This window comes from Capronia epimyces (assembly GCF_000585565.1).
Source record: "Capronia epimyces CBS 606.96 chromosome Unknown aczIQ-supercont1.2, whole genome shotgun sequence".
NCBI classification, from domain to species: domain Eukaryota; kingdom Fungi; phylum Ascomycota; class Eurotiomycetes; order Chaetothyriales; family Herpotrichiellaceae; genus Capronia; species Capronia epimyces.
Window position 1 is genome coordinate 3,489,009 of NW_006912905.1, and position 20,802 is coordinate 3,509,810.

The window sequence follows — 20,802 nt, forward strand, 5'->3', positions numbered from 1 at the left end:
GCATCAAGTCTGTCAGCGAGGACCCATAGAATGTTTCACGAGGCTGTACCTGCCTCAAGGTGAGCAGGAGTCTCTTTTCACTGGCCTACATAGCAGGTGCTTTACTTACAGCTCATGCATCCTCTAAGATCAAGGATGTTCAAGCAGGCGGTGACAAGCAACTCCTTTATCTCATCTGAGTTCTGCGTCTCAAGAGAATCCCAAGGATTATCTCCCTCTATCGCAGGTTGGCAGAGCAGCCACTAATTCCCCTCAATGGAGGTTGGGACAGGGCTCTGACATGTATACAGGGATTCACCGGTCTCCTCACAGAGTATGACATCGTCGTGGAGCATAACCCCATTCGGGCATGGCAACGCTGCCAGTATCCCAGCCAATATTTCTAAAGAGAAAGTCAGTCTACCATCTTGTGACCTCAAGGCCGGAAGAAGGTATGAAGAGGCGGGAACATAGCGTTGGTTAGTTCAACGATAGCGGAGTCCCCGAGATGAAGAGTTCGTGTCAGATAGTAAGAGTCATCAACTCTCCTGTCAAGCCTTTTTTTTGTTGAAGTAGCATAATGAAAGAAACGGTCATTAAGCTTGATCGTCCACTGTACCCTTTGACGCCTGGTCAAAAAGACCATATAATCCAGACCTTCGCATTTATCTCACTCCGCTCAAGAGACGAAAGCATGCGAGATGCCAAACGGTGACTTCAGCTCGTGGCGGAAGGTGGTTTCGAACGCCCCAAGAACGCTGCGTGGAGGAGTTTGCGATGAACCACCTGTTCTGAATTCTTGGCTGCCTCGAGCCCGTTGACTTCACAACTAGTACGACTCCAGTTCAGGGAGTTACAAACGATGATTACAGTCCGTGACTGACTGTAGAGCAGCAGTTTAAGACAGTGCAAAAGACGAGGACGAGCAGTGGTCGAAGGGCTTCGGGTTTAGGTTGACGTCTAGAGTCCAGGCCGCCGCTGATTGGCCGAGATGTAAGGAAGCACGCCCGTTGTATGAACAAGATCCCTCCACACTGAGGACAACCTGTCTGTTTATCCAGAGGCAGTCAACCATCCAAGTCCTCACCACCATCATCTGCGTCGTCCAAAAGCTCCTGACGCTGTGCGATACTTTGAGACTCGGTATGGATGCTGCGATCCCCCGACTAGTTTGACAATAGCCTCACACACAGTCGTCTTTTCCCTCCCTCTCGGCACCACCCACCACCTCAAATTTCCCCGGTCCTTCGTCCAGAACCGCCCGCCAGCCTCGAGCACGCCCTCTGTACCCGATCCTTCGATTTTTCGCATATTTTCACGATGTCGCAGTCTTATCCTCAGCCCGGCGTCCCGGGACAGGATGGATATGGCCAAGCACCACTTGCAGGGCAACCCGTCGAAAGCTACCAGACAACAGCCGCACCCGGGGTGCCGTCTGCGCCAACGCCAACCGCAGGACATCCTGCTGGAGGCCGGAAGAAGCGTGCATATGCTGGACAGGCGTATGAGTTCGGCGCTGGAGCCAATGCTGCCCTGGGAGGTCAGGAACAAGCGGGTGGTGCATACTCTGCATACTCTGCGCAACAAGACGCAGCTGGTTATCCTCAGGGAGGGTATCAACAGAATCCTGCCGCAGTCCAACAAAGCGCAACGCCTCTGTATCCTGGTCAGGAGCCGGCGACATTGGGTGGTTATCAACCTCCGGCCCCAGGATACCCTGCAGGTGGCGTACCCAGCTTGACGCAGCAATTCGGTCAAGTCGACATCAATCAAAAGCCTCCTGTCGCCGCAGCCCCCCAGCAACAGCAGCGAGCTCCGGTATTGAACCAGCTGTACCCTACAGACTTGTCGAACCAGCCTCTCAATGTTGCGGAGCTGGACTACCCACCTCCTCCAGCTATTCTTCCGCCCAACGTATGTACTCCACAAGCTCACTGTGCCTACGAATTCTAACTGTTCAATAGACAAGTGTGACCCCTTCACCCTATGCCAACTGTCCGCCGAAGTACGTTCGGTCGACTTTGAATGCCGTCCCCACAACGCATTCTCTCCTCAAAAAGTCTAAATTGCCGTTCGCTCTCGTTATACAACCGTATACCTCTTTACACGACGTGGAAGATCCTGTGCCAATTGTGCCGGACCAAGTCATATCTCGTTGCAGACGTTGTCGATCATATATCAACCCCTTTGTGACATTCCTAGACCATGGCCATCGATGGCGATGTAACATGTGCAATCTCACCAACGATGTGCCTCAAGCCTTTGACTGGGATGCGGCAGCTCAAAAAAGCCTCGACAGATGGCAAAGACCTGACCTGAACCATGCTGTCGTCGAATACATCGCCCCTCAGGAATACATGGTCCGCCCCCCTCAGCCGCTTGTCTACCTCTTCCTGTTGGATGTGAGCTACGCTGCGGTGACTAGCGGCCTCCTGGCGACGACTGCTAGATGCATTCGAGAGAGTTTGGACCGAATTCCGAACGCCGATCGGCGAACAAGACTCGGATTTATTGCCGTGGATTCAAGCCTTCACTTCTTCAACATTCCTCGTGATGGGACCGAGAATGCCCAGACCACTATGCTTGTTGTCAGTGACCTTGAGGATGCGTTCTTGCCCACACCGGCCGATTTGCTCGTCACTCTCTCAGAATGCCGGGAAAACATCGAGAACTTCCTGGACAAGCTTCAGGAAATGTTTCAAAATACGCAGAACGGTGCTTCGGCAATGGGTTCGGCGCTTCGAGCAGGTCATAAGCTCATAGGACCCGTTGGTGGAAAGATGACCGTGGTGACGGCTTCGCTCCCCAACATTGGGCAGGGCAAGCTTGATATGCGCGAGGACAAGAAGCTGTTGGGCACATCTAAGGAAAGTAGCTTGTTGCAGACCGCAAACAGCTTCTACAAGAGTTTTGCGGTCGAATGCTCGAAGCAGCAGATCTCGGTTGACATGTTTCTATTCTCGTCACAGTATCAGGATGTCGCTTCACTAAGCAATCTTCCTAGATATACCGGTGGGCAGACCTACTTCTATCCAGGTTGGAATGCTGCTCGTGAGGAGGACGCCATCAAATTTGCGAAAGAATTCTCGGATTATTTGTCGTCCGAGATTGGACTTGAGGCAGTTCTCCGTGTCAGAGCGACCACTGGGTTGAGGATGAGCACGTTTTACGGCAACTTCTTTAACCGCAGCTCCGATCTCTGTGCGTTCCCGGCATTTCCCAGAGACCAAAGCTACGTGGTGGAAGTGGCAATTGACGAAACTATCACCAAGCCAGTGGTCTGCATGCAGACCGCTGTCTTGCACACAACCTGCAACGGCGAACGACGTATTCGAGTGATGACTTTGGCCCTCCCAACCACGCAACAGCTGGCCGACATCTACGCGTCTGCGGACCAACAAGCTATCACGGCATATTTCAGTCACAAAGCTGTGGAACGAGTCCTAAGCGGCGGACTTGACAGCGCACGTGACATGATACAGAGCAAAGTAGTGGAACTCCTGGCCACCTACAAGAAAGAGCTTGCTGGCGGTAGCATGGGTGGAGGTGGACTACAGTTCCCAGCCAACCTGCGTGCGCTTCCTGTCTTGTTCCTTGCTTTGACCAAGCACTTGGGCCTGAGGAGATCGTCTCAAATCCCCAGTGACATGAGGTCGGCAGCCTTATGTCTGCTGTCAACACTGCCCTTGCCTCTGCTGATCCAGTACCTGTACCCAAAGATGTTCTCTCTGCACGACATGCCGGATGATGCAGGAACCGTGGATGAGAAGACAGGCGAGATTATTCTTCCGCCTCCACTCAATATGTCGTCTGAGCGGATTGTACCATATGGACTCTATTTGATTGACGACGGCCAGACGCAGTTCCTCTGGGTGGGCCGTGATGCTGTTCCACAGCTGGTCATGGACGTCTTCGGGCTGCCGGACAAGAGCCAGCTGAAGGTTGGAAAACAGCGGTTGCCCGAGCTGGACAATGATTTTAGCGAGAGAGTTAGAGCGGTCGTCTCCAAAAGCCGTGATCACAGGTCAAAAGGGGTGGGAAGTATTGTCGTGCCTCATCTCTATGTGGTAAAAGAGGACGGTGAACCAGGATTAAGATTGTGGGCACAGACGATGCTTGTGGAAGACAGGGCAGACCAAGGGGTCAGCCTTCAACAGTGGATGGGGATGTTGCGCGAAAAGGTACAGTAATGAGCGGAGGCTGAGTCCGTCGAGCAAGGGGTCGCTAACACTGTATGGCAGGTCATGCAATAGGTCGTCGAGCGCTAGAGGGATTGCCATAGAACGAGTGCCAGATGAACCCAAATATGTCAATACAGAACAAGACACCACTGAGATTCTCACCGACCAAGTATTTTTCTTGTACAGTAGTAGACACATCCCTGGGGCTGGGGCATCTGGGAATCAGGCTGTGGCCTGCGTCTACTTGACCTATTTTGAGCAGGGCCCTCCTCTGAAGCTCTGAAGCTCTGAAGGTCCATGTGGTGGAGAGAAGGTGAAACACTGATCCGACTGCTTCAAACGGCGCCAAACGGCGGCAGCGAGCGGGCAGAGACAACGGCCCCAGGTGAAGCGAGACAGATGAATGGCTCGCAACGCGACCCTTGTGGCGGGCAGGGCCTGGCACTACCCTGTAGTCCCATTTGTAGCGCAGGCAAGGTGGGCGGCTACCCAGCCCAACGACCTCCAATTCGGTCGCAGTGTGAAATAGCAAACTCGATCCCTGGGGCGAGTCGAGGTCACATCTCATCGCCAGTGTTTCTCGCCAACTGCAGTGAATGTCCCACCTCGGTCACGTTGGAGCTTTGCCGAATCTACTCTGCGCTGAACACCCACCTCACTTCAAGTCTCTCACTCACTTCATCCTTCATTCCTCACTCGTCCCCCCATTGTTGGTCTGTGATCCGTGCCTCCGCCGTGCCCTGTCCTGCTACAACCATCTACTCCACGACCTCCGTCTCTAGCGGGCCCCACCGCCGCGAACAGATCACAATCTCCCTCAGGTCTGACCTCGCGGCCGAGTGACCAGGTCGTCACAGTCGGGTAAGCCTAGCCCCTCGAGCGTCGCAGACCGCAAGGAATGTGGAATGTGCCGACAACGTCAATACTAATAATGCTACCTCAGCTGCATTGACCGAATTCCTCCCTACTCATCCGCTCCCCGATTGCGGCACGAATACAGATACCAACACCTGTCGATCCATCCTCAACCGCTTCACAGCGCCCAGGCGTCCTGCCCTTCTTCGTGCGTATCCGGCCAAATACAGAAGATCGATCAGCGCAGACGAAGAAGCAAGAGTGCTAGCAAACAGGGGGATAGACGCTGCCAGTGGTACCGGTGACTGTCACCGCTGATCTAGCACACCCTCTTGAACTTCCAGCCAACATATCAAAATCACTGTCGCTCGACGCCAGGAACATTGTCTTCCAGTTCCCCGTTACGACTGTGCGACCCTGCGTACTTGACCGAGCTCGTACGAATCATACCAGCTGATTTCCTTGCAATTGTCATAAACAAGGCCGCTAAGAGAAAGTGAACGGTGAAGCAAAATGGGACAACCACAGCAACAGGCCGCTTCGTCGGGAGGCTCAAGAAAGATCTCGTTCAACGTCTCAGACCAATATGACATTCAGGATGTCATTGGTGAAGGCGCTTATGGTGTTGTCTGGTAAGACCAGCTCTCCATTATCGAGCAGCGTGGACTGACATAGTCAATAGTTCTGCCCTGCATAAGCCGTCTGGCCAGAAAGTCGCAATCAAGAAGATCACTCCTTTCGACCATTCCATGTTTTGTTTACGCACGTTACGAGAAATGAAACTGCTACGATATTTCAATCACGAAAACATCATCTCGATTCTTGATATTCAAAAGCCACGAAATTACGAATCCTTCACCGAGGTCTACTTGATTCAGGTTGGTCGACCTGGGAGTCAGTGGACTGAAGACTGACACTTTCTAGGAACTGATGGAGACGGACATGCATCGCGTCATCAGAACTCAGGACCTTTCGGACGACCATTGCCAATATTTCATCTATCAGACTCTCCGTGCTCTCAAGGCCATGCATTCTGCGGATGTTCTGCACCGGGACTTGAAACCGTCAAATCTCTTGCTGAATGCGAATTGTGATCTTAAAGTCTGCGATTTCGGTCTCGCTAGATCCGCGGCTTCTGCAGACGACAATTCGGGTTTCATGACCGAATACGTGGCAACCAGATGGTATCGCGCTCCGGAAATTATGCTCACATTCAAGGAATACACTAAGGCCATTGATGTCTGGAGCGTTGGCTGCATCCTGGCGGAAATGTTGAGCGGGAAACCACTGTTCCCGGGGAAAGATTGTAAGTTTTACCTATCTGTCTGCGCCAGCCTATCTAACTCATTCAGACCATCATCAACTCACTCTGATCTTGGACGTCCTCGGTACTCCTACAATGGAAGACTACTACGGCATCAAGTCTCGACGTGCCCGGGAGTACATTCGATCCCTTCCATTCAAGAAGAAGATCCCGCTCAAGGCTCTGTTTCCCAAGACATCGGACCTCGCCCTGGACCTTCTCGAGAAGCTTCTGGCCTTCAATCCTGTCAAGCGCATCACAGTCGAAGACGCTCTAAAGCACCCGTACCTCGAGCCGTATCACGATCCCGACGACGAGCCTACCGCCGAACCAATTCCGGAAGAGTTCTTTGACTTTGATCGCAACAAGGATCAATTGAGCAAAGAGGAATTGAAGGCCTTGATTTGGAATGAGATCATGCGATGATTTGGCAAGCTCCAATTATTCGTTGGCAGTGACACCAGGTTACTGTGATTTGAGATTTCCCCTGTGCTCGAGGTCTTTGGAGATGGATCACAATGCAGCTTTCGTTGCATCCATTTCACATCTTATGTATGTTTGTCATGAATGGCAAAGTGATGTTGAGATGGTATGAACTTCTCGGACTTGTGCCACGGCACAAATCTTGAGGGTAATGAATGAAATAGAAATCTGATCTTGCAATGCGATACGGTCCACGTCGACACTTCTTCTTGCAGTCATTCTCCCGTGGCCGACTCCTCCAGATTATTGTTTCGACCTTTTAGCCGATCGTAAGTCTGTAGGAAGTTCTCTAGATCCACCAAGCAGAGATGTGACCTCCCACCAGCATCGTCATTTCCTCGGGTAGAGCATCATCACTCCTGTAGTAGATTAATTCGACAGCTTGGGCCTCACTCTCACTGCATGGGGCGGCCGCACTCTTCTGATCGCATTCCACCGCAGGACAGCGGAACGGAGTATTCCAGGGGGGTAAAGGCACGTGCGGCAAGCACTTCGACTGAGAAACATCCACAGGAGCTGCAGAATAACCTCTCTGGTCACTTTTCTCGCGACCAAATCCTTCCCCTTCCCAACTGCTCCTAGCTTCAGAGAAGAGGGGTTCTGCCATGGGTCAAGCAGCCGTCTGTACACTGCATGCCCTACGGTGGCCTGTGATAATATCGCTTGGCGTGAGAATGCCCCGGTCAGGCCCGAGCGGCGCCTAAGCCCTAGCTGGCTCCCACCCACTAAACATGTAGTGACCAATAAATCCACACATTGCTCTGGATTTAATATTGTGCCTCATAATTTTGAAACCCTCAAAAATTGACCTAAATCCTTCGCGAAATTATTGTCGAAGCTGATATGTATCCCTGTCAGTGTGGCCGAGTGGTCTAAGGCGTGCGACTTGAATGTTGATATTCGAAAGGTATCGCATCCCTTCGGGGTCACAGGTTCGAACCCTGTCGCTGACGTTTGGTTTTTTTTGTTTTTTTTGGCTCTTCGTCTTCCTGAGGTTATTTTGTTTGGGATGTCTCTTGACAGAGATACGCAATCATTCGGAAGACAACAGCTAGACTTGACGTCTAGTACGGAGTGGGCAGTGCGCAGTGCGAATACACTCGATAGTATGCATTCATGCTAACATATATACAGAATCCCTGCGAAACTTGGATGCCTTTTCAGAGTCTTTGCCAAAACTGGAATCCTAGGAAACTCCATCTATTGATCGTCGATGACGTGCAAATACTTGCTGGCTTCCTTCTTTTCGCGTTCCGTGGCGGGAGGCAAGTCATAATAGCTGCTGCTACGATAGTCTTGCAGGTAGTGGTAAGTCAGATCCTTAAGATCAGCAGGCTCGATACCGAGATCCTTGAAGGTCTTTGCGGTTTTGTCGATGGATTGGTCGATGCATTCTTGCTCCAGTTGGTCGGCCGACATGATTTTCCACCAGATAACTTTGTTGAGGTAGTACAGCACAGGCTTCAGCAGAGCTTTGGGCAAGTTGATATGTCTGCGTTCTTTGATGATCTCCTTGTCCACGATTTCGGCAATCTCTGCCAGACTGTAGTTCGTAGGACCGTACAGCTCAAAGGTCTCTCCAGCAGTTGTGTCATCATAGGCGATTCTCTCGAGGGCCAGACCGACATCAATGGCCTGGAAAGGGTTAGAGTGTTTGCTGGGGACGTTAGGGATATACATACATGAACTGGCCAGAAACGCTCCTGCATGTTGTTGACCGTGAAGAGATTGGTCACTCTTGCCAGACGATGTAACAAGTTGTCTTCGAACCCGAAGACGGGAGCCGGTCGCACGATTGTCGTTTCAGGGAATAGCTGTCTCGCGACTTGCTCTCCTTGGGCCTGTCCAAATTGTCAGCGACACAAGCTAACCCTTCGTTTGTTTGCTAGCCCTCACCTTCGCCCTAAAGAACTCCGACGGCGAATTTGGGTCGGCGTTGAAGGAAGAAACGTGAATAAACCGATCCACATCGTATTTGGCGGTGGCCTCCGCTATCCTCTCGACACTTTCAACATTGGCGTCCCACAAGCTGTAGTTCTTTGTGGGGTAATTTCTCCCGATCAAGTTGATCACTATGTCGGAATGTCGCACGCTCTCTTCAATCGATTGTGTGTTCCGCACGTCGAACTCCATGAATGACACTCTTCCCAGATCTCCGGATACCTTGAGGAAACGTTTGGCCATATCATCTCGGAACGGGATCACCACTTGGTTCCCTCGCCGAGCTAGTCGGTTGACGATGTATCGACCCAGGAAGCCATTGGCTCCAAACACCGTCACTGTGTGTCCTCCTAATGAGGATCGTCCTCCTTGGGATCGGATGATCGGTTTACCGGTACGGGTGATCGCGATGTCTTGCAGGTGGCGGCGCTGGACGGCGGTCTTCGTTCGAGAAGCTCGAGCTGCGCGGAGCGCGAGCGTGGTGGGTTGACTGGTCTGCATCTTCAATGCAGGCACCGCACCTGGGAGAGCCGCCCCTCCGCAGGCAGAGAGGATTGAGGTTCGTGTATTGAGGAGGCCGGGACCTGCAGTCGCGAACAGTGCACTCTGGACTGTGGAGGTAGTTGAAGGCTGTACTGCAACTCAACATTGGTGTCGACGTCGAGAGCTCCGGCACCTTTGGAGAGAGTCTTGGCGAGATCTATATGGGCCGCCGCTTTTCCGGGGCATGGTCTTATTAAAAGCAGCGTTATTTTGTCCTGGCCCCCATCTCTCTTGAAGCTGGTGGCACCAATTATCACGCTCTATTTGAAATCCAAGTCTTTGAGATTTATTGATGGTCGGGCAAGGCCAGCACTCCATTCTTCCTTCAGACGGGTAATGACATCTCATCATCAAGCATGCCAGTCACATGCGGTTATCAACTACATGGAGAGCACGCATTCGACTCGAAGCCGAGAAGAGGTTTGCCCTGAATTACCCGCAGTTTCCACAAAACAAAGTGTCTACATTCAAGCACTGGGTTGCTGACGCGAGAATTGACCACGCCAAGAGCCTTGTCCTCCAATTCACAAGTGCCGTACGCTTCTAGAGCCCACGTGCTTCGGCGCTCCTCCATGTATACAGTAAGCCCTTAATATCAAAATTGCAAGATGTGGTGGACCAGGAAAGCACACAGGCAGTCGATACAACAGAATCCAGCTTGAGTATACTCCATATATCTCAACCGGCCCTTGGGTTGCGCCCGCAGCCTGACAGGCGATTTATCCTTGTCCAAAATGGAGTCACTCTTGATAACATCTGTGCTGGGAAGGTGATCGCCGAAATCCGGCTAAGAAAATAAGTCACTTTCGAACACGGATACGGACTATTACTTCGCCTGGTGGTCTGTTGAACTGAACTTATCCATTTCATCGGAATCAATTGTATCCCTTTGTTTTCCAGCATCGCAGTCTTATTTCCACCCATCACCACACCAGGCAGGCCATGGTCCGCGATGCTTCCTGCTTAGCCTGTCGCTCTCGGAAGGTCAGATGCGACCGCCTTCTTCCCCGCCGCTCCACATGCTAAAGCAGCAGCCCCGGGGTCAAGACTAGAGGACATTGGAAACTCTCCCGCATGTCTTTGCTATATCGCTTCGGGGAAGCAATGCATTCGGCCCTACTAATTTATTTCTATCGAGATGTTCGAGGAGTTGATATGCACATTTTACAGCATTTTGTCGCAAAGACCATTGAGCACTTGACACGGTACGGGGAGCGGAAGCGCGATATCAATCACCCCTCATTAAGCCTCTATTAGCCAGATTCATCGCCGATTGCGAGACTCTGGATAGGACCGCCTGGCAGTGGTCTTCAGCCGGTGACTTGATCATGTATGCTCGTGTTTTGCGCGATGCTTGAACATAAAGCCATGGCCTGCACCGTAGGTACAGACTACTTCTCGTCCGCGGCTGACAGGTGCTCATCATCACCGATGGATTGTTGACATTGCTGCCTCATATTGGAGGTACGGCTGAAACTCGGCGTACAAGCTGTCCTACGCTTCGAGTTAACACATTTCATGCCGAGATCATTGCGTGGGACACGTACAGGATCACTCGTCATTTCGAATGTATACTTAGCAGCCTCATCACTGATGTATACCTTTTTCCGGCCGGATGCTGCCGCTGCATCAGCCTCCAGCTGGATCTGGCAGCTTCGTTCCATCAACATGAACAAGTACGCTGCTTCATCGACAGTACTGCCGACAGTGAGCAGACCATGGTTTCTCAGAATCATTCCCTTGCCCTCATTTCCAAGGCTTTTGGCTAGGGCTTGTGATTCTTCGTCCTTCAGTACAACACCGCCAAATTCACCGTACACGGCCTGCGCGGCACCGAGGAAAATCGCGACATCTTGGTTTATCATCTCTAGCGGCTGCGCGAAAGCAGACCACGCCTTTCCGTGGGGCGAATGAAAATGGCATGCCGCATTGACGTCAGCTCGGGCTTTGTGTAATGCTCTGTGGATGAGAAATCCTGCTGCGTTCGCCGGATGTTTTGTATTGCCACCCACGACCGATCCTTCTTCATTGAGTAAGACCATGTCATCGGGCTTGAGGAGTGCGAAGTGGATTCCGAGGCTGGTGGTACTGGTAAGCTACCTCTTCTGCTCAAAGGCGCTACGGCAGAACATACGGGTTTGTCCAGAAAACGTTCGGGTCTTCAGGGTCTCTTAGTGAGATATGGCCGCTGATCCCTTCGACGCAACCATGTCGAGCCAACACTCTGAATGCTCCCGCCATGTGCTCCAACATATGCTGTCTGGCTTTCTCGTGGTCTGTAAAGACGGGCCGACCGGGCAGCGTGACGCCCTGGCTTAGGGCCTGCAAAGCGTTGGAACTGTGACTGGCGCGGTTTTCTTGAGGTTGGGCGCCTGTATCTTTGACCGAAGAAAGATCTTTCACAGTGTACTCCACCGCCGGAGAGTCACCCCCGAGTAGCGGTGCCATATTCGAATTGAGAGATCAGTTCAGAAAAGTGTTCGAGACATGCGAAATGAATCGGCAGCTGGCTCTGACGGTGCAGAGCGCAAAATTCGAAATCTGAACAAACCCCTCGGGCTCTGGCAAGGTACAAAAGATTCAGAGGAAAACATTTATTCCGAAGGCTGCCCCACGACGCTCACTGGCTTCGCTGCAGTGAACCCCGCGCAGACAACAGATATAAAGATAAAAGCTCCCCAAGGAAAGTGGATCCCGATGATCCCGAGGCGTACTGCGATGTACGGAATATGAAACACCACCTCCCAACTGACATGTCCGGGCGCCATCGGAGGACGTCGAGCGTGAGCTTTTCTGTTCCCTAGTGGCGTGTGACGCCAAACATCCATTTGTCCAGGCAGGTGTAATGCCCGCCACTCGGTCTGAAGGGTTTGTTTAACTACCAGTACCTAGGCAGCCTCGACTATCCTGAGTCTTGGCAGCCTTGTCTTCTACATGCTGGTCACGTGCACTACTCGGCATTGAAAAGGGGGCAAGGGACCCGACGCCTTGTGGCGGTAAGGGTCACCCGGCGTCCACCCTTCTTAACCCTAACCCTTCCACCCTCCCAAGGCTTAGGTTTAATATCTACTGTACCGCTCAAAAATGGGCCATCTCGGTCGTCGACATGTCCAGTACTTCTGCCGTCCAAGCGAAAGACACGCCATATATGCCGGCCAACTTGAAATATACGACTGTAGTCAACTATGAGCCTCCCAACCCCCTGAACAGAGGCTCAAGTCGTCTCACCCACTATACTGAAGCGTTTGGAAAGGTCGATGGGGGCTCCCACCCTGCGGTGCAAGCTTGCAAGCGCTCGCATAGAAGTTCCGTCATCTATACCGCGTATCTAGTGCTAGAAAGGAATTCCTTCTGCTTCTCGCCTCGCCGCTTCCAACCTTCTACTTGGTTCTTGGATTGCTTTAGTTCCCGAACACCAAGGTCTTCCAGTCATTACTCTGTTCCCACTCTGCGGCGATCTTGTAGCAGGTCAAGTCGTCAAAGCGTCTGGCAACAATTTGGAGCCCGGTGGGCAATTTGATTGCCGGATTGTCCGCAGCAGGGACGAAGCCCACGGGGAACGACAGGGCGGGATGGCCGGTGGAGTTGAACTGTGCGGTGTTGTCGACCATGCCTAGAGCGTAGGTAAGGGGCTCGAGAGGTCCATCGCCGGCCAGTTTGGGGAACGATAGGGCCGGAAAGGGCACAGTCGGCATGACCATGACATCGACAGAAGCGAGGACGGCGTCGTACGCTTGCGTCGCCTTCCTCAGGATGTTGGTGCACTTGGCGTGCAAGCTCGCCCCGTACTTCTCGCTTGAGTACAGATAGCGCATGTACAGGTTCTGGCCTCCGGGGGAGAGAGAGTCGAAGACGTCTTGTGAAAGCCGCGCCTTCGCGGCCGGGCCCATGGCCGGGGCAGCCTTCGCACCGCGGTCTGTCATCTCCAGCTGTTTGCGGCCGGTGGTGTCGCCGAGGAGTGCTTCGCGACCGCCGCGCAGCGGCATCGCACAGAGCCAGGCCAAGCAGGCTTTCTCGTGGTCTGGGACCGAGACTTCGACCACCTCGGCGCCCAGTGCCTCGAGGCCGGCGACGGCCGAACGGCAGGCCTTTGCGACGCATGAGTTGACCCTTTTGCCCGCGAACCCTTCCTTCAGCACGCCCACTTTGAACCCTTTCAGCACTTGGTCCCGTGGCTTGCCCGCACCGGCGGCAAGGAACTCGTCCAGACCACTGACAAACTGTAAAGATCCGGGCGCCATAAAGGCTGGTTGGCGGTCGTCGATTCCGTCGGGCCCGGCAATCGCCTCAAGCAGCAGCGCATTGTCTCGCACGGTCTTGGTCATGGGACCGACGTGGTCAATGACGGATTGTAGCCCGAGGATTCCAGTATAGGGAACCAACCCCCAAGTGGGTTTGAGGCCGACAATGCCACAGAGTGCGGCTGGGATTCGGATCGAACTGGTAACTCACATATTGCGAACGTCAGTCTTCAGGAAAGCACTCTTCAAAATGGACTGGATCCTCCCTTACCCTCCCTGGTCCGCTCCCAGAGCTATATCCACAGCACCGGTGGCGACCAACCTCCCCGACCCGCTACTGGATCCTCCGCAGGTATAGTTATCCGCGTACGGGTTGTGGACGGCGCCAGTGTACGAAGTATTGGAGACGGGTTCCATGCATGCGTTTTCACAAGCTGAAGGGCGAAAGGTCCATGGTCAGTCGTCTGCTTATCACGTAGGCGAATTCCTCTTTTTCTCTTCTCCTTGCGGTGGATAAAGGGAAAGAAAGGTACGATAAGGAGGCAAGCCAGCTAAAAACTGCCGAGGCACATACCAGCCTTGCCCGTGACTATGCCGCCAGCATCGAGGATCCTCGTCACAACGGTAGCATCGTAAGACGGAACCCATTCTCCATTGACCGGTGCGAGACCGTTGGTGACTCGGACGCCAGCGACCGCAATGTTGTCCTTGATTGCAACCGTGCGGCCGGCCAGCAGCGCGCTCTTGGGCGTGGTACTCTTGATGGTACATCGCGTCGCCCACCCGCCCTTGTCGCTGTCCTGTTCCTGTGGGATGTGGACGTCGGTCCTGATGTACAGAGCCGGGTTCGGGACCGGAAGACCATCGTCCTCCTTCAAGAAGAGCTGCGCGGCATCATCAAAGGCTCCAAGGATGATACGCCAGTCTTCGAACACACGGTCGGAGAGTGATAGTCCTGCTCCGCCGATGAGCGCTCGAACTTCGGCAGCGTCAAGCTTGGATGCACTGCCGCCATGCAACGTAGTCAGTTTCGGGTTTCAGTTCGGTTCGGAGAGAACTGTTCACAGAAACAGGAACAGGAACAGGAACAGGGACGGCGGCGGCGGCGGCTCACTTTTCTACAGATGATATAACCATGTTTGCTGCTTGATGACTTCGAGGGAAAGTCCAGCAACAGCAACGAATGAAAGGCTGTGGCTATATTGTACAGTGTATGGTCTGGTCTGGTCTGGTCTGGTGTGGTCTGGTCAAGCCACGCTCATGTTCCAGTTCCAATACACATTCGCGGAACTAAATACACAGATCATAGATATCTATATCCCGCTGCGAGGTGAGGTGGATTTGGCCGCTTTCAGAACTGGCTTGGGTTCCTTATCTCCCAATACACATGAAAGGAATGCCTCTGTTTGTGCCGAGTTCCGGCTATGAGCTGCCATGTACTGGACTGGTAGCTCGGGCCAGAAACCCGTGGGTTTGGATTTCACTACATGTCTTGATGACGCTCGAGGTTGATATTAACTATGTGTTCGCCGGCCACTTAGTGGATAAGGCCACGGCATCGAATCATCACTAGACGAGGTCTAATACTCGTCTCGAGAAAATCTCGGCTCGAGATGAAGCCATCGAATGGGCTAGCCGAGTTTCAAGGGACAGTGAGGGAGTAGCGCCTCCTACGCCCTCACATATCGCATGGAATCATGTTTGGGGCCTGCTTTGTTGGGTTAGTGTGACCTCCTAAACCTGCATAGCCTTGTGTATCCACTGTAGATAACGCTGGCGAAATGTGGCGTGGCATTGGGCATGTCGCTCTACAAGGCATTGATCATCGTGACCGAAATTCAGAGACGCAGGTGTAGCTATGGCTTGATATCAACAAAGACACTTGTCGGTCCGCCCTGTGTCGTCCTCGTCTTTCTGATAAGACATATCACAATGTCTCCACCGTTCAGAGCGCCGTGTGTCACTATTGGGTTTGGAGGCCCTTACAGTTGGACGTTAACAACAATGGAGCCTCGATCTGTTTTGGAACCGGACGGCATCCGAGATAAGGCGGCCTTCCCATGGCATTGTATAAAGCACGGCTATTTGGAAGGGATGGTGGCTTGATTGACATTCCCAGCGCATCTCATCTTCCGACAAACTGTCTCATATAGCCAGCCGTGTCTACTACTGATATCTCCCTTCTGTTGCGGCTTGAGAATCATTCAAGGTCAAGATGGCGGAGACGATCAATGAGAAGAAGGGCGATATCGAAGCCACCACTGTAGCTGCTCCAACAGAAGGAGACTCAAAGTACGGAAGCATTGATGAGGCCGAAGTCTTCGTCACCGGGGAGAATGGGATCAACTTTCGCACTGTCGGCTGGATCCGAGCTTCCATGTTCTTCTTGAAGATGACGTTCGCGGCCGGCGTGCTTTCTATCCCTGCGGCTCTCTACAACCTTGGAGCGGTTCCTGGAGCCATCTTTATCCTCTTCTGGGGCCTCCTCAACACTTACATGGCGGTGATCCAGGGCCAGTTCAAGCTCCAGTACCCGTCCGTGCACACGATTGCGGACAGTGCCCAGATTGCAGCTCTGGAGCTGGGATTCAGCAGGAAGACGGCCTGGGTCTCGAAGGAAATCACCGAGTTTGTCTACCTGTTCAGCTGGATCCTCTGCGCCGGTGTTTCGACTCTGGGCTTCAGCATCGCACTCAACGCCGTCTCCAAACATGGAACTTGCAGCGTCACCTTCGGCTTTGTGGCGTATATCATCGTGGCGTCCGTGGCCAGTATTCGCAAGATTCACAATCTTGGTTGGATCACCTGGGTTGGCTTCATTTCCATTGTGACGGCGGTCTTGATCGTGGTCATTGCCGTCACACAGCGAGATCGGCCGGCTGCCGCTCCTCAGACGGGAGACTTCGACCTCGGTTTCTCTGCCCTTCCTCCTGCAGGGGCGACTTTCGCTACCGCATGGTCGGCGTCGCTTGCCATCTTCTCCTCCTCGGCCAACACTTCGGGGTTTGTGCCCGTCATCTCAGAGATGAGACGGCCGCAGGACTATTTCAAGGCCGTGTACGTCTGCATGGCGTGGATCACTTCGTCGTACCTGGCCCTGGCGGTGACCATGTATGCCTACTGCGGCAAATGGGTGGCCTCACCGGCCCTGGGCTCGGCAGGTCCAACCATCAAGACCATCGCATATGCCATTGCGATCCCTGGACTCATTGCAGGCACCATGATCTGCATCCACGTCGCGGGAAAGAGCGTTTTCGTCCGCATCCTGCGCAACACTCGACACTTGACCGAGAACACCAAAACTCATTGGGCGGTCTGGCTCTCATGCACCTACGGAACAGGCTGCCTCGGCTGGATTCTGTGCGAGGCCATTCCGTTCTATGGCAGCCTGGTCTCCCTCATTGGAGCTTTGGGCTTTGGTTATCTGGGGGTCTGCCTGCCCGCAATCTTCTGGTTTGTCCTGAACAAAGACGCGCGAAAAGGCACGCCCCTTCAGCAATTCCTATGCTACGTCCACATAGCAATCTTTCTGGTTGGTGTGCTGGCCACGATCGGCGGCACGTATGCCAACGTGGTGAACATCATCGATCAATACAGGCAAGGCCAGGTCGGCTCGGCGTTCAGTTGCGAGGATAATAGCAACACCGTTGCTGGGGGGTAGCTGCCACTGTCGACTGTCAAACCAGCAGGCTGAAGCTGAGATGCCCTGTGCCACGATAAATGGGGCCGGAGCACTTTTCGGACTCAAAGGCTGAGTAGAGGCGACGTCGGGAAGTTGGCAGACGGTAGACAGTGCAGGATGACAGCCCCTAAGTCCAAGAGCAGGCTTGCCGGATGTTCAAGGGCGACGACGAAATCGGGAAGGGAAAGGAGATCGTCAGGGTAGCCTTGATCACTTTTGATAGACTGGCGGATGAGATGATGGACTCTACACACGCTCTCACCGCTGGCGGCCGTAACGGTGTGTTGCTATTGAATGGTGTGAGACGAAGTCCAGTATCTTAGTATATACCATAGGTACAGTACCTCATCTGGTAAGGAATCTTATGCAGCTGCGCCTTGCGACCACACTAAATCAAATGACGACAATCTTATAGGTGTTCATCTAGGTAGCCTTATAGGTCCCCTTACCTATTACAGTAGCACCTGGCGCCCAGAAGCTATAGCCTAAGCCTACTAGTCCCCCCTAGTAGCGGTGGATAAAATAGTTCGTCTTTCGAAACCGAAGTCCCGTTGTTGGTCAATGCTGCTTGCCATTGCCATGCTAAACCTCCGGACCACTAACGAACTTGGCTCTTCTCGTAAGTACAAGGACGGAAAGTCGGAAAGTCGACTCGTCTCTCCAAGTCCCCTGAGGAGAATCAAGATAGGAAAGAGAGACAATGATAAGGTGTGGGATGCCGATCTCCGCCTTTCCATGTCGTTGAACGGCCTAAGCTTATTTGCTCGCTGGCTTTCCGAACCTTTTGACAGCACCCGTTCACCTGCTGCTGATAAGGCTCTGGATCGGAACTTCCTGATAAGGATGTGTCGAACTCCATGGGGCAACGCGGGATACTGTACGGACTACCCCCGTACTCTAGTATGGTGTAGTGTCGAGAACGTCGAACATCCACATCCAAGCCCAGCTTTCTCGCAACGAGGCTCGAGACGAGACGAGTTTTAGGAACAGAGGTCCGAGTCCAAGTCCAACCAGCATGCCTGAGAATGACGGGCTGGGGCTTCAGAGCACCTCTAGACGCCTCCGCGTAACCACGGGATGGTATGTATGTCTTGCCACATGGATGGATCTGGGAGCCTTGCCCGGGGCAGGACACGGGACAGTGGCCGCGTTGGCTGACTTGGACTTGGTCAACATACAGTCGAACTTGCCGACAACGGCATGTCAAATGCGACGAACGAAGACCGATCTGCGGAAACTGTGGGAAAAAGAATCGCCATTGCCGGTACGAGGCTGGCCCTACATGTACGGTTACTGCCAGTGGGAAAGCGACACATGGCATTCGTCCGAAGCAGAATCTGCTTGAGTATCGGGCCCAACGCCATGCGAGAACGTCCAGCTCGAGTCCTCCTACCGATACTAACATCCATATCCATACTGCATCCGGCCCCAACCCGACCACGCCTCTGCCTCTCCTCTCTGGTTCCTCAGCGTGCGACGACGCCCCATGGTTTCGGCCAGTTCGACATTTAGCCCAGGCTGCCACGAGTCAACCCACCGGTATAGGCCTCGTTGACACCCAGGCCAGGGGAGGCAGATTAGGGTACGGGGTCTCTCCAACAGAGATTCCAGTTCCACCTGGCACCAGTGCTAACTTTGATCACACGCCCACATCATCTCTGGATAGTCCAACCAGAGGTTCGGCCCGACGTTGGTCACAGCAAGGCTCGCCCTCGGCCAACTTGGAGTCCGTCCTTCTCAATGCACATCTGGCCTGGAAACCAACTTCCCCCGCTGTGCCAGTTTCGCCTTCACCGCTCGAGGGATTGGATGGACCCTACAGCAATGAGACCGTGTCTGGCAGAGCAGGAAAACGTACAGTCTTCAGGCCTCCTTCTCCTTCGAGAGCCTTCGGTGCCACTGGCCCGCTCTACCTGACGGAGCTGGAGATGAGTTTGTTTCGAAACTACATTGAATGCTTTGCACCAAGGGTACGCAGACGGTAGACTTTGCACCAGCCGTCTCCTTTGTTCCTTTTCCTTTCCTTTTCTTTGTTCTGAGAAGATTGTGACTTCATCACATGATCTGTATCGGTTGACTCCTTCGAGCAGATCGAGGCATTCTCTCCAGAGACGTCGTTTTCCACCCTCGTGCCCATCCTCGCCCTCAACTGCCCGGCGGTCATGCTCTCGTGCCTGGCTGTTTCGGCCAAACATCTGTTCTTGCAGGAAACTGGATGTGAGCCACGAACCCAAAACCAAAACGAACCAAGAATTCCAAACGTGGTTGCCGTCCAGTTCTACCAAAGGGCATTGAAAGCCTTCAGCGCTTTGTTGATGCAATCCGAATGGGCTGGCAGTGACGAAATCCTGGCATCCAGCATCATGCTTTCCTGGTAAGAGTGTTGCAGAAGCCGAAGCCGAAACCGAAACCGAAACCGAAACCGAAAACGCAAGGCTAGTACGATGCGCTGACCGCATGTCTGCTCCTGCATAGCTACGAGATCATCGACGTGGCCGGAGATCACTTCGGGTCACATCTACGTGGCGTCGCCTCTCTACTTCAGCTGTGGCAGGTCAATGGAGATTCTCCGGGCATCGGAGGCATAGTATTTTGGACTTGGTTCCGATCAGATACATGGGCAGCTCTACATGCTAGACGACCTATGTTTCTGGACGAGCGGTACTGGGAACCTCGACCGGTTGATTGCTTCGACGGACTATCTCAAGCGGAGATCGCCAACCGCGCCATGTACCTGCTCGGACAGTGTATCAACTTCTATAACCACGGCAAGGAATCCCCATCGCCATCGGGATTGATAAACGAAGGTATCGAAGGATCCCTGGAGGCACGGCAGAGAAAGATGGCCGAACTCCAAAGTGCCCTCGAGGGGTGGAGAAGAATGCTCCCACCCTCTATGACCCATTTTGTGGCCGGGCGAGCAGTCCACGGCACCACGCAGGGCGAAGAAGGCCTAAGCCGGCAGGACCCATGGTTGCAAGAGATTTCATCTGTATTGTTCTTGTCGCCACACTGCGGTAAGTGGATTATGCATTTGACCTTGGCTGATGATGTCGAATCTTATCTTGGGAGTTGGCTGACGGGGGACACCAGCCGTCGGCCTTCAGATGTACCATGCCTCTCAAATCCTGCTCGGGCTCAACGGAGCGACTTGGCCGTCTGAGCCACGGGAGGCGCGAGGGTCATATGCCCAGCAGTCGCTTTCGACGCGACGGCTCATTGACCGATCGCGCAAACAAATCCTCCTCATCGCAAGTGGCGGACTTCCCGAGGCCTTCAGCTTCGTCTCGACCCAGTGTCTGTACATTGCCGGATGGGTGACAGAAGGAGTGTGTGAAAGGCGTCTCACTCTCCATCTCATCGAACAGTGCCAGAAACAATCTGGGCGACGGACCGTGTTTATTGCCGACGACCTCCGAGCAGCGTGGGCAAGAGATGAATAGCCTACAAGCCTGCCCAGGGCAGTGGCACCGTACAGGCGAACAAGAAGGAGAAGACTAGGAAAAGGGCCATAGTTTAGTTGCAGCCGACGTTTGATCAGGAAGCGGCAGGACCATGCTGCCGAATGAAAACATAATTGCTGCCGCTTTTATT

At 53.4% G+C, this 20,802-nt stretch overlaps 7 protein-coding genes across 7 annotated transcripts; 4 read left to right on the plus strand and 3 right to left on the minus strand.

The window, feature by feature from the left end:
• Positions 1 to 1,299: 1,299 nt before the first annotated feature.
• Positions 1,300 to 4,169, plus strand: A1O3_03059 (protein transporter SEC24; the record flags this gene model as incomplete). The annotated part of the gene is made up of 2 exons (XM_007733199.1): positions 1,300 to 1,893; positions 1,944 to 4,169. The coding sequence occupies 2 exons, from the start codon at positions 1,300 to 1,302 to the stop codon at positions 4,167 to 4,169; spliced, it is 2,820 nt and encodes a 939-aa protein (XP_007731389.1).
• Positions 4,170 to 5,528: 1,359 nt separating this feature from the next.
• On the plus strand, positions 5,529 to 6,744 carry A1O3_03060 (CMGC/MAPK protein kinase; the record flags this gene model as incomplete). The annotated part of the gene is made up of 4 exons (XM_007733200.1): positions 5,529 to 5,647; positions 5,698 to 5,893; positions 5,940 to 6,321; positions 6,368 to 6,744. 4 exons carry the CDS (start codon positions 5,529 to 5,531, stop codon positions 6,742 to 6,744), a joined length of 1,074 nt encoding a protein of 357 aa, XP_007731390.1.
• A 1,257-nt stretch (positions 6,745 to 8,001) lies between these two features.
• Positions 8,002 to 9,243, minus strand: A1O3_03062 (NADH-ubiquinone oxidoreductase 40 kDa subunit, mitochondrial; the record flags this gene model as incomplete). The annotated part of the gene is made up of 3 exons (XM_007733201.1): positions 8,002 to 8,436; positions 8,484 to 8,642; positions 8,698 to 9,243. The coding sequence occupies 3 exons, from the start codon at positions 9,241 to 9,243 to the stop codon at positions 8,002 to 8,004; spliced, it is 1,140 nt and encodes a 379-aa protein (XP_007731391.1).
• A 1,467-nt stretch (positions 9,244 to 10,710) lies between these two features.
• Positions 10,711 to 11,733, minus strand: A1O3_03063 (L-fuculose-phosphate aldolase; the record flags this gene model as incomplete). The annotated part of the gene is made up of 3 exons (XM_007733202.1): positions 10,711 to 10,779; positions 10,833 to 11,364; positions 11,420 to 11,733. The coding sequence occupies 3 exons, from the start codon at positions 11,731 to 11,733 to the stop codon at positions 10,711 to 10,713; spliced, it is 915 nt and encodes a 304-aa protein (XP_007731392.1).
• A 953-nt stretch (positions 11,734 to 12,686) lies between these two features.
• On the minus strand, positions 12,687 to 14,663 carry A1O3_03064 (uncharacterized protein; the record flags this gene model as incomplete). Its single annotated transcript, XM_007733203.1, has 4 exons — positions 12,687 to 13,725; positions 13,798 to 13,960; positions 14,101 to 14,531; positions 14,641 to 14,663. 4 exons carry the CDS (start codon positions 14,661 to 14,663, stop codon positions 12,687 to 12,689), a joined length of 1,656 nt encoding a protein of 551 aa, XP_007731393.1.
• Positions 14,664 to 15,741: 1,078 nt separating this feature from the next.
• On the plus strand, positions 15,742 to 17,187 carry A1O3_03065 (uncharacterized protein; the record flags this gene model as incomplete). The annotated part of the gene is made up of 1 exon (XM_007733204.1): positions 15,742 to 17,187. The coding sequence occupies one exon, from the start codon at positions 15,742 to 15,744 to the stop codon at positions 17,185 to 17,187; it is 1,446 nt and encodes a 481-aa protein (XP_007731394.1).
• Positions 17,188 to 19,370: 2,183 nt separating this feature from the next.
• Positions 19,371 to 20,651, plus strand: A1O3_03066 (uncharacterized protein; the record flags this gene model as incomplete). Its single annotated transcript, XM_007733205.1, has 3 exons — positions 19,371 to 19,582; positions 19,684 to 20,225; positions 20,302 to 20,651. 3 exons carry the CDS (start codon positions 19,371 to 19,373, stop codon positions 20,649 to 20,651), a joined length of 1,104 nt encoding a protein of 367 aa, XP_007731395.1.
• Positions 20,652 to 20,802: the final 151 nt, after the last annotated feature.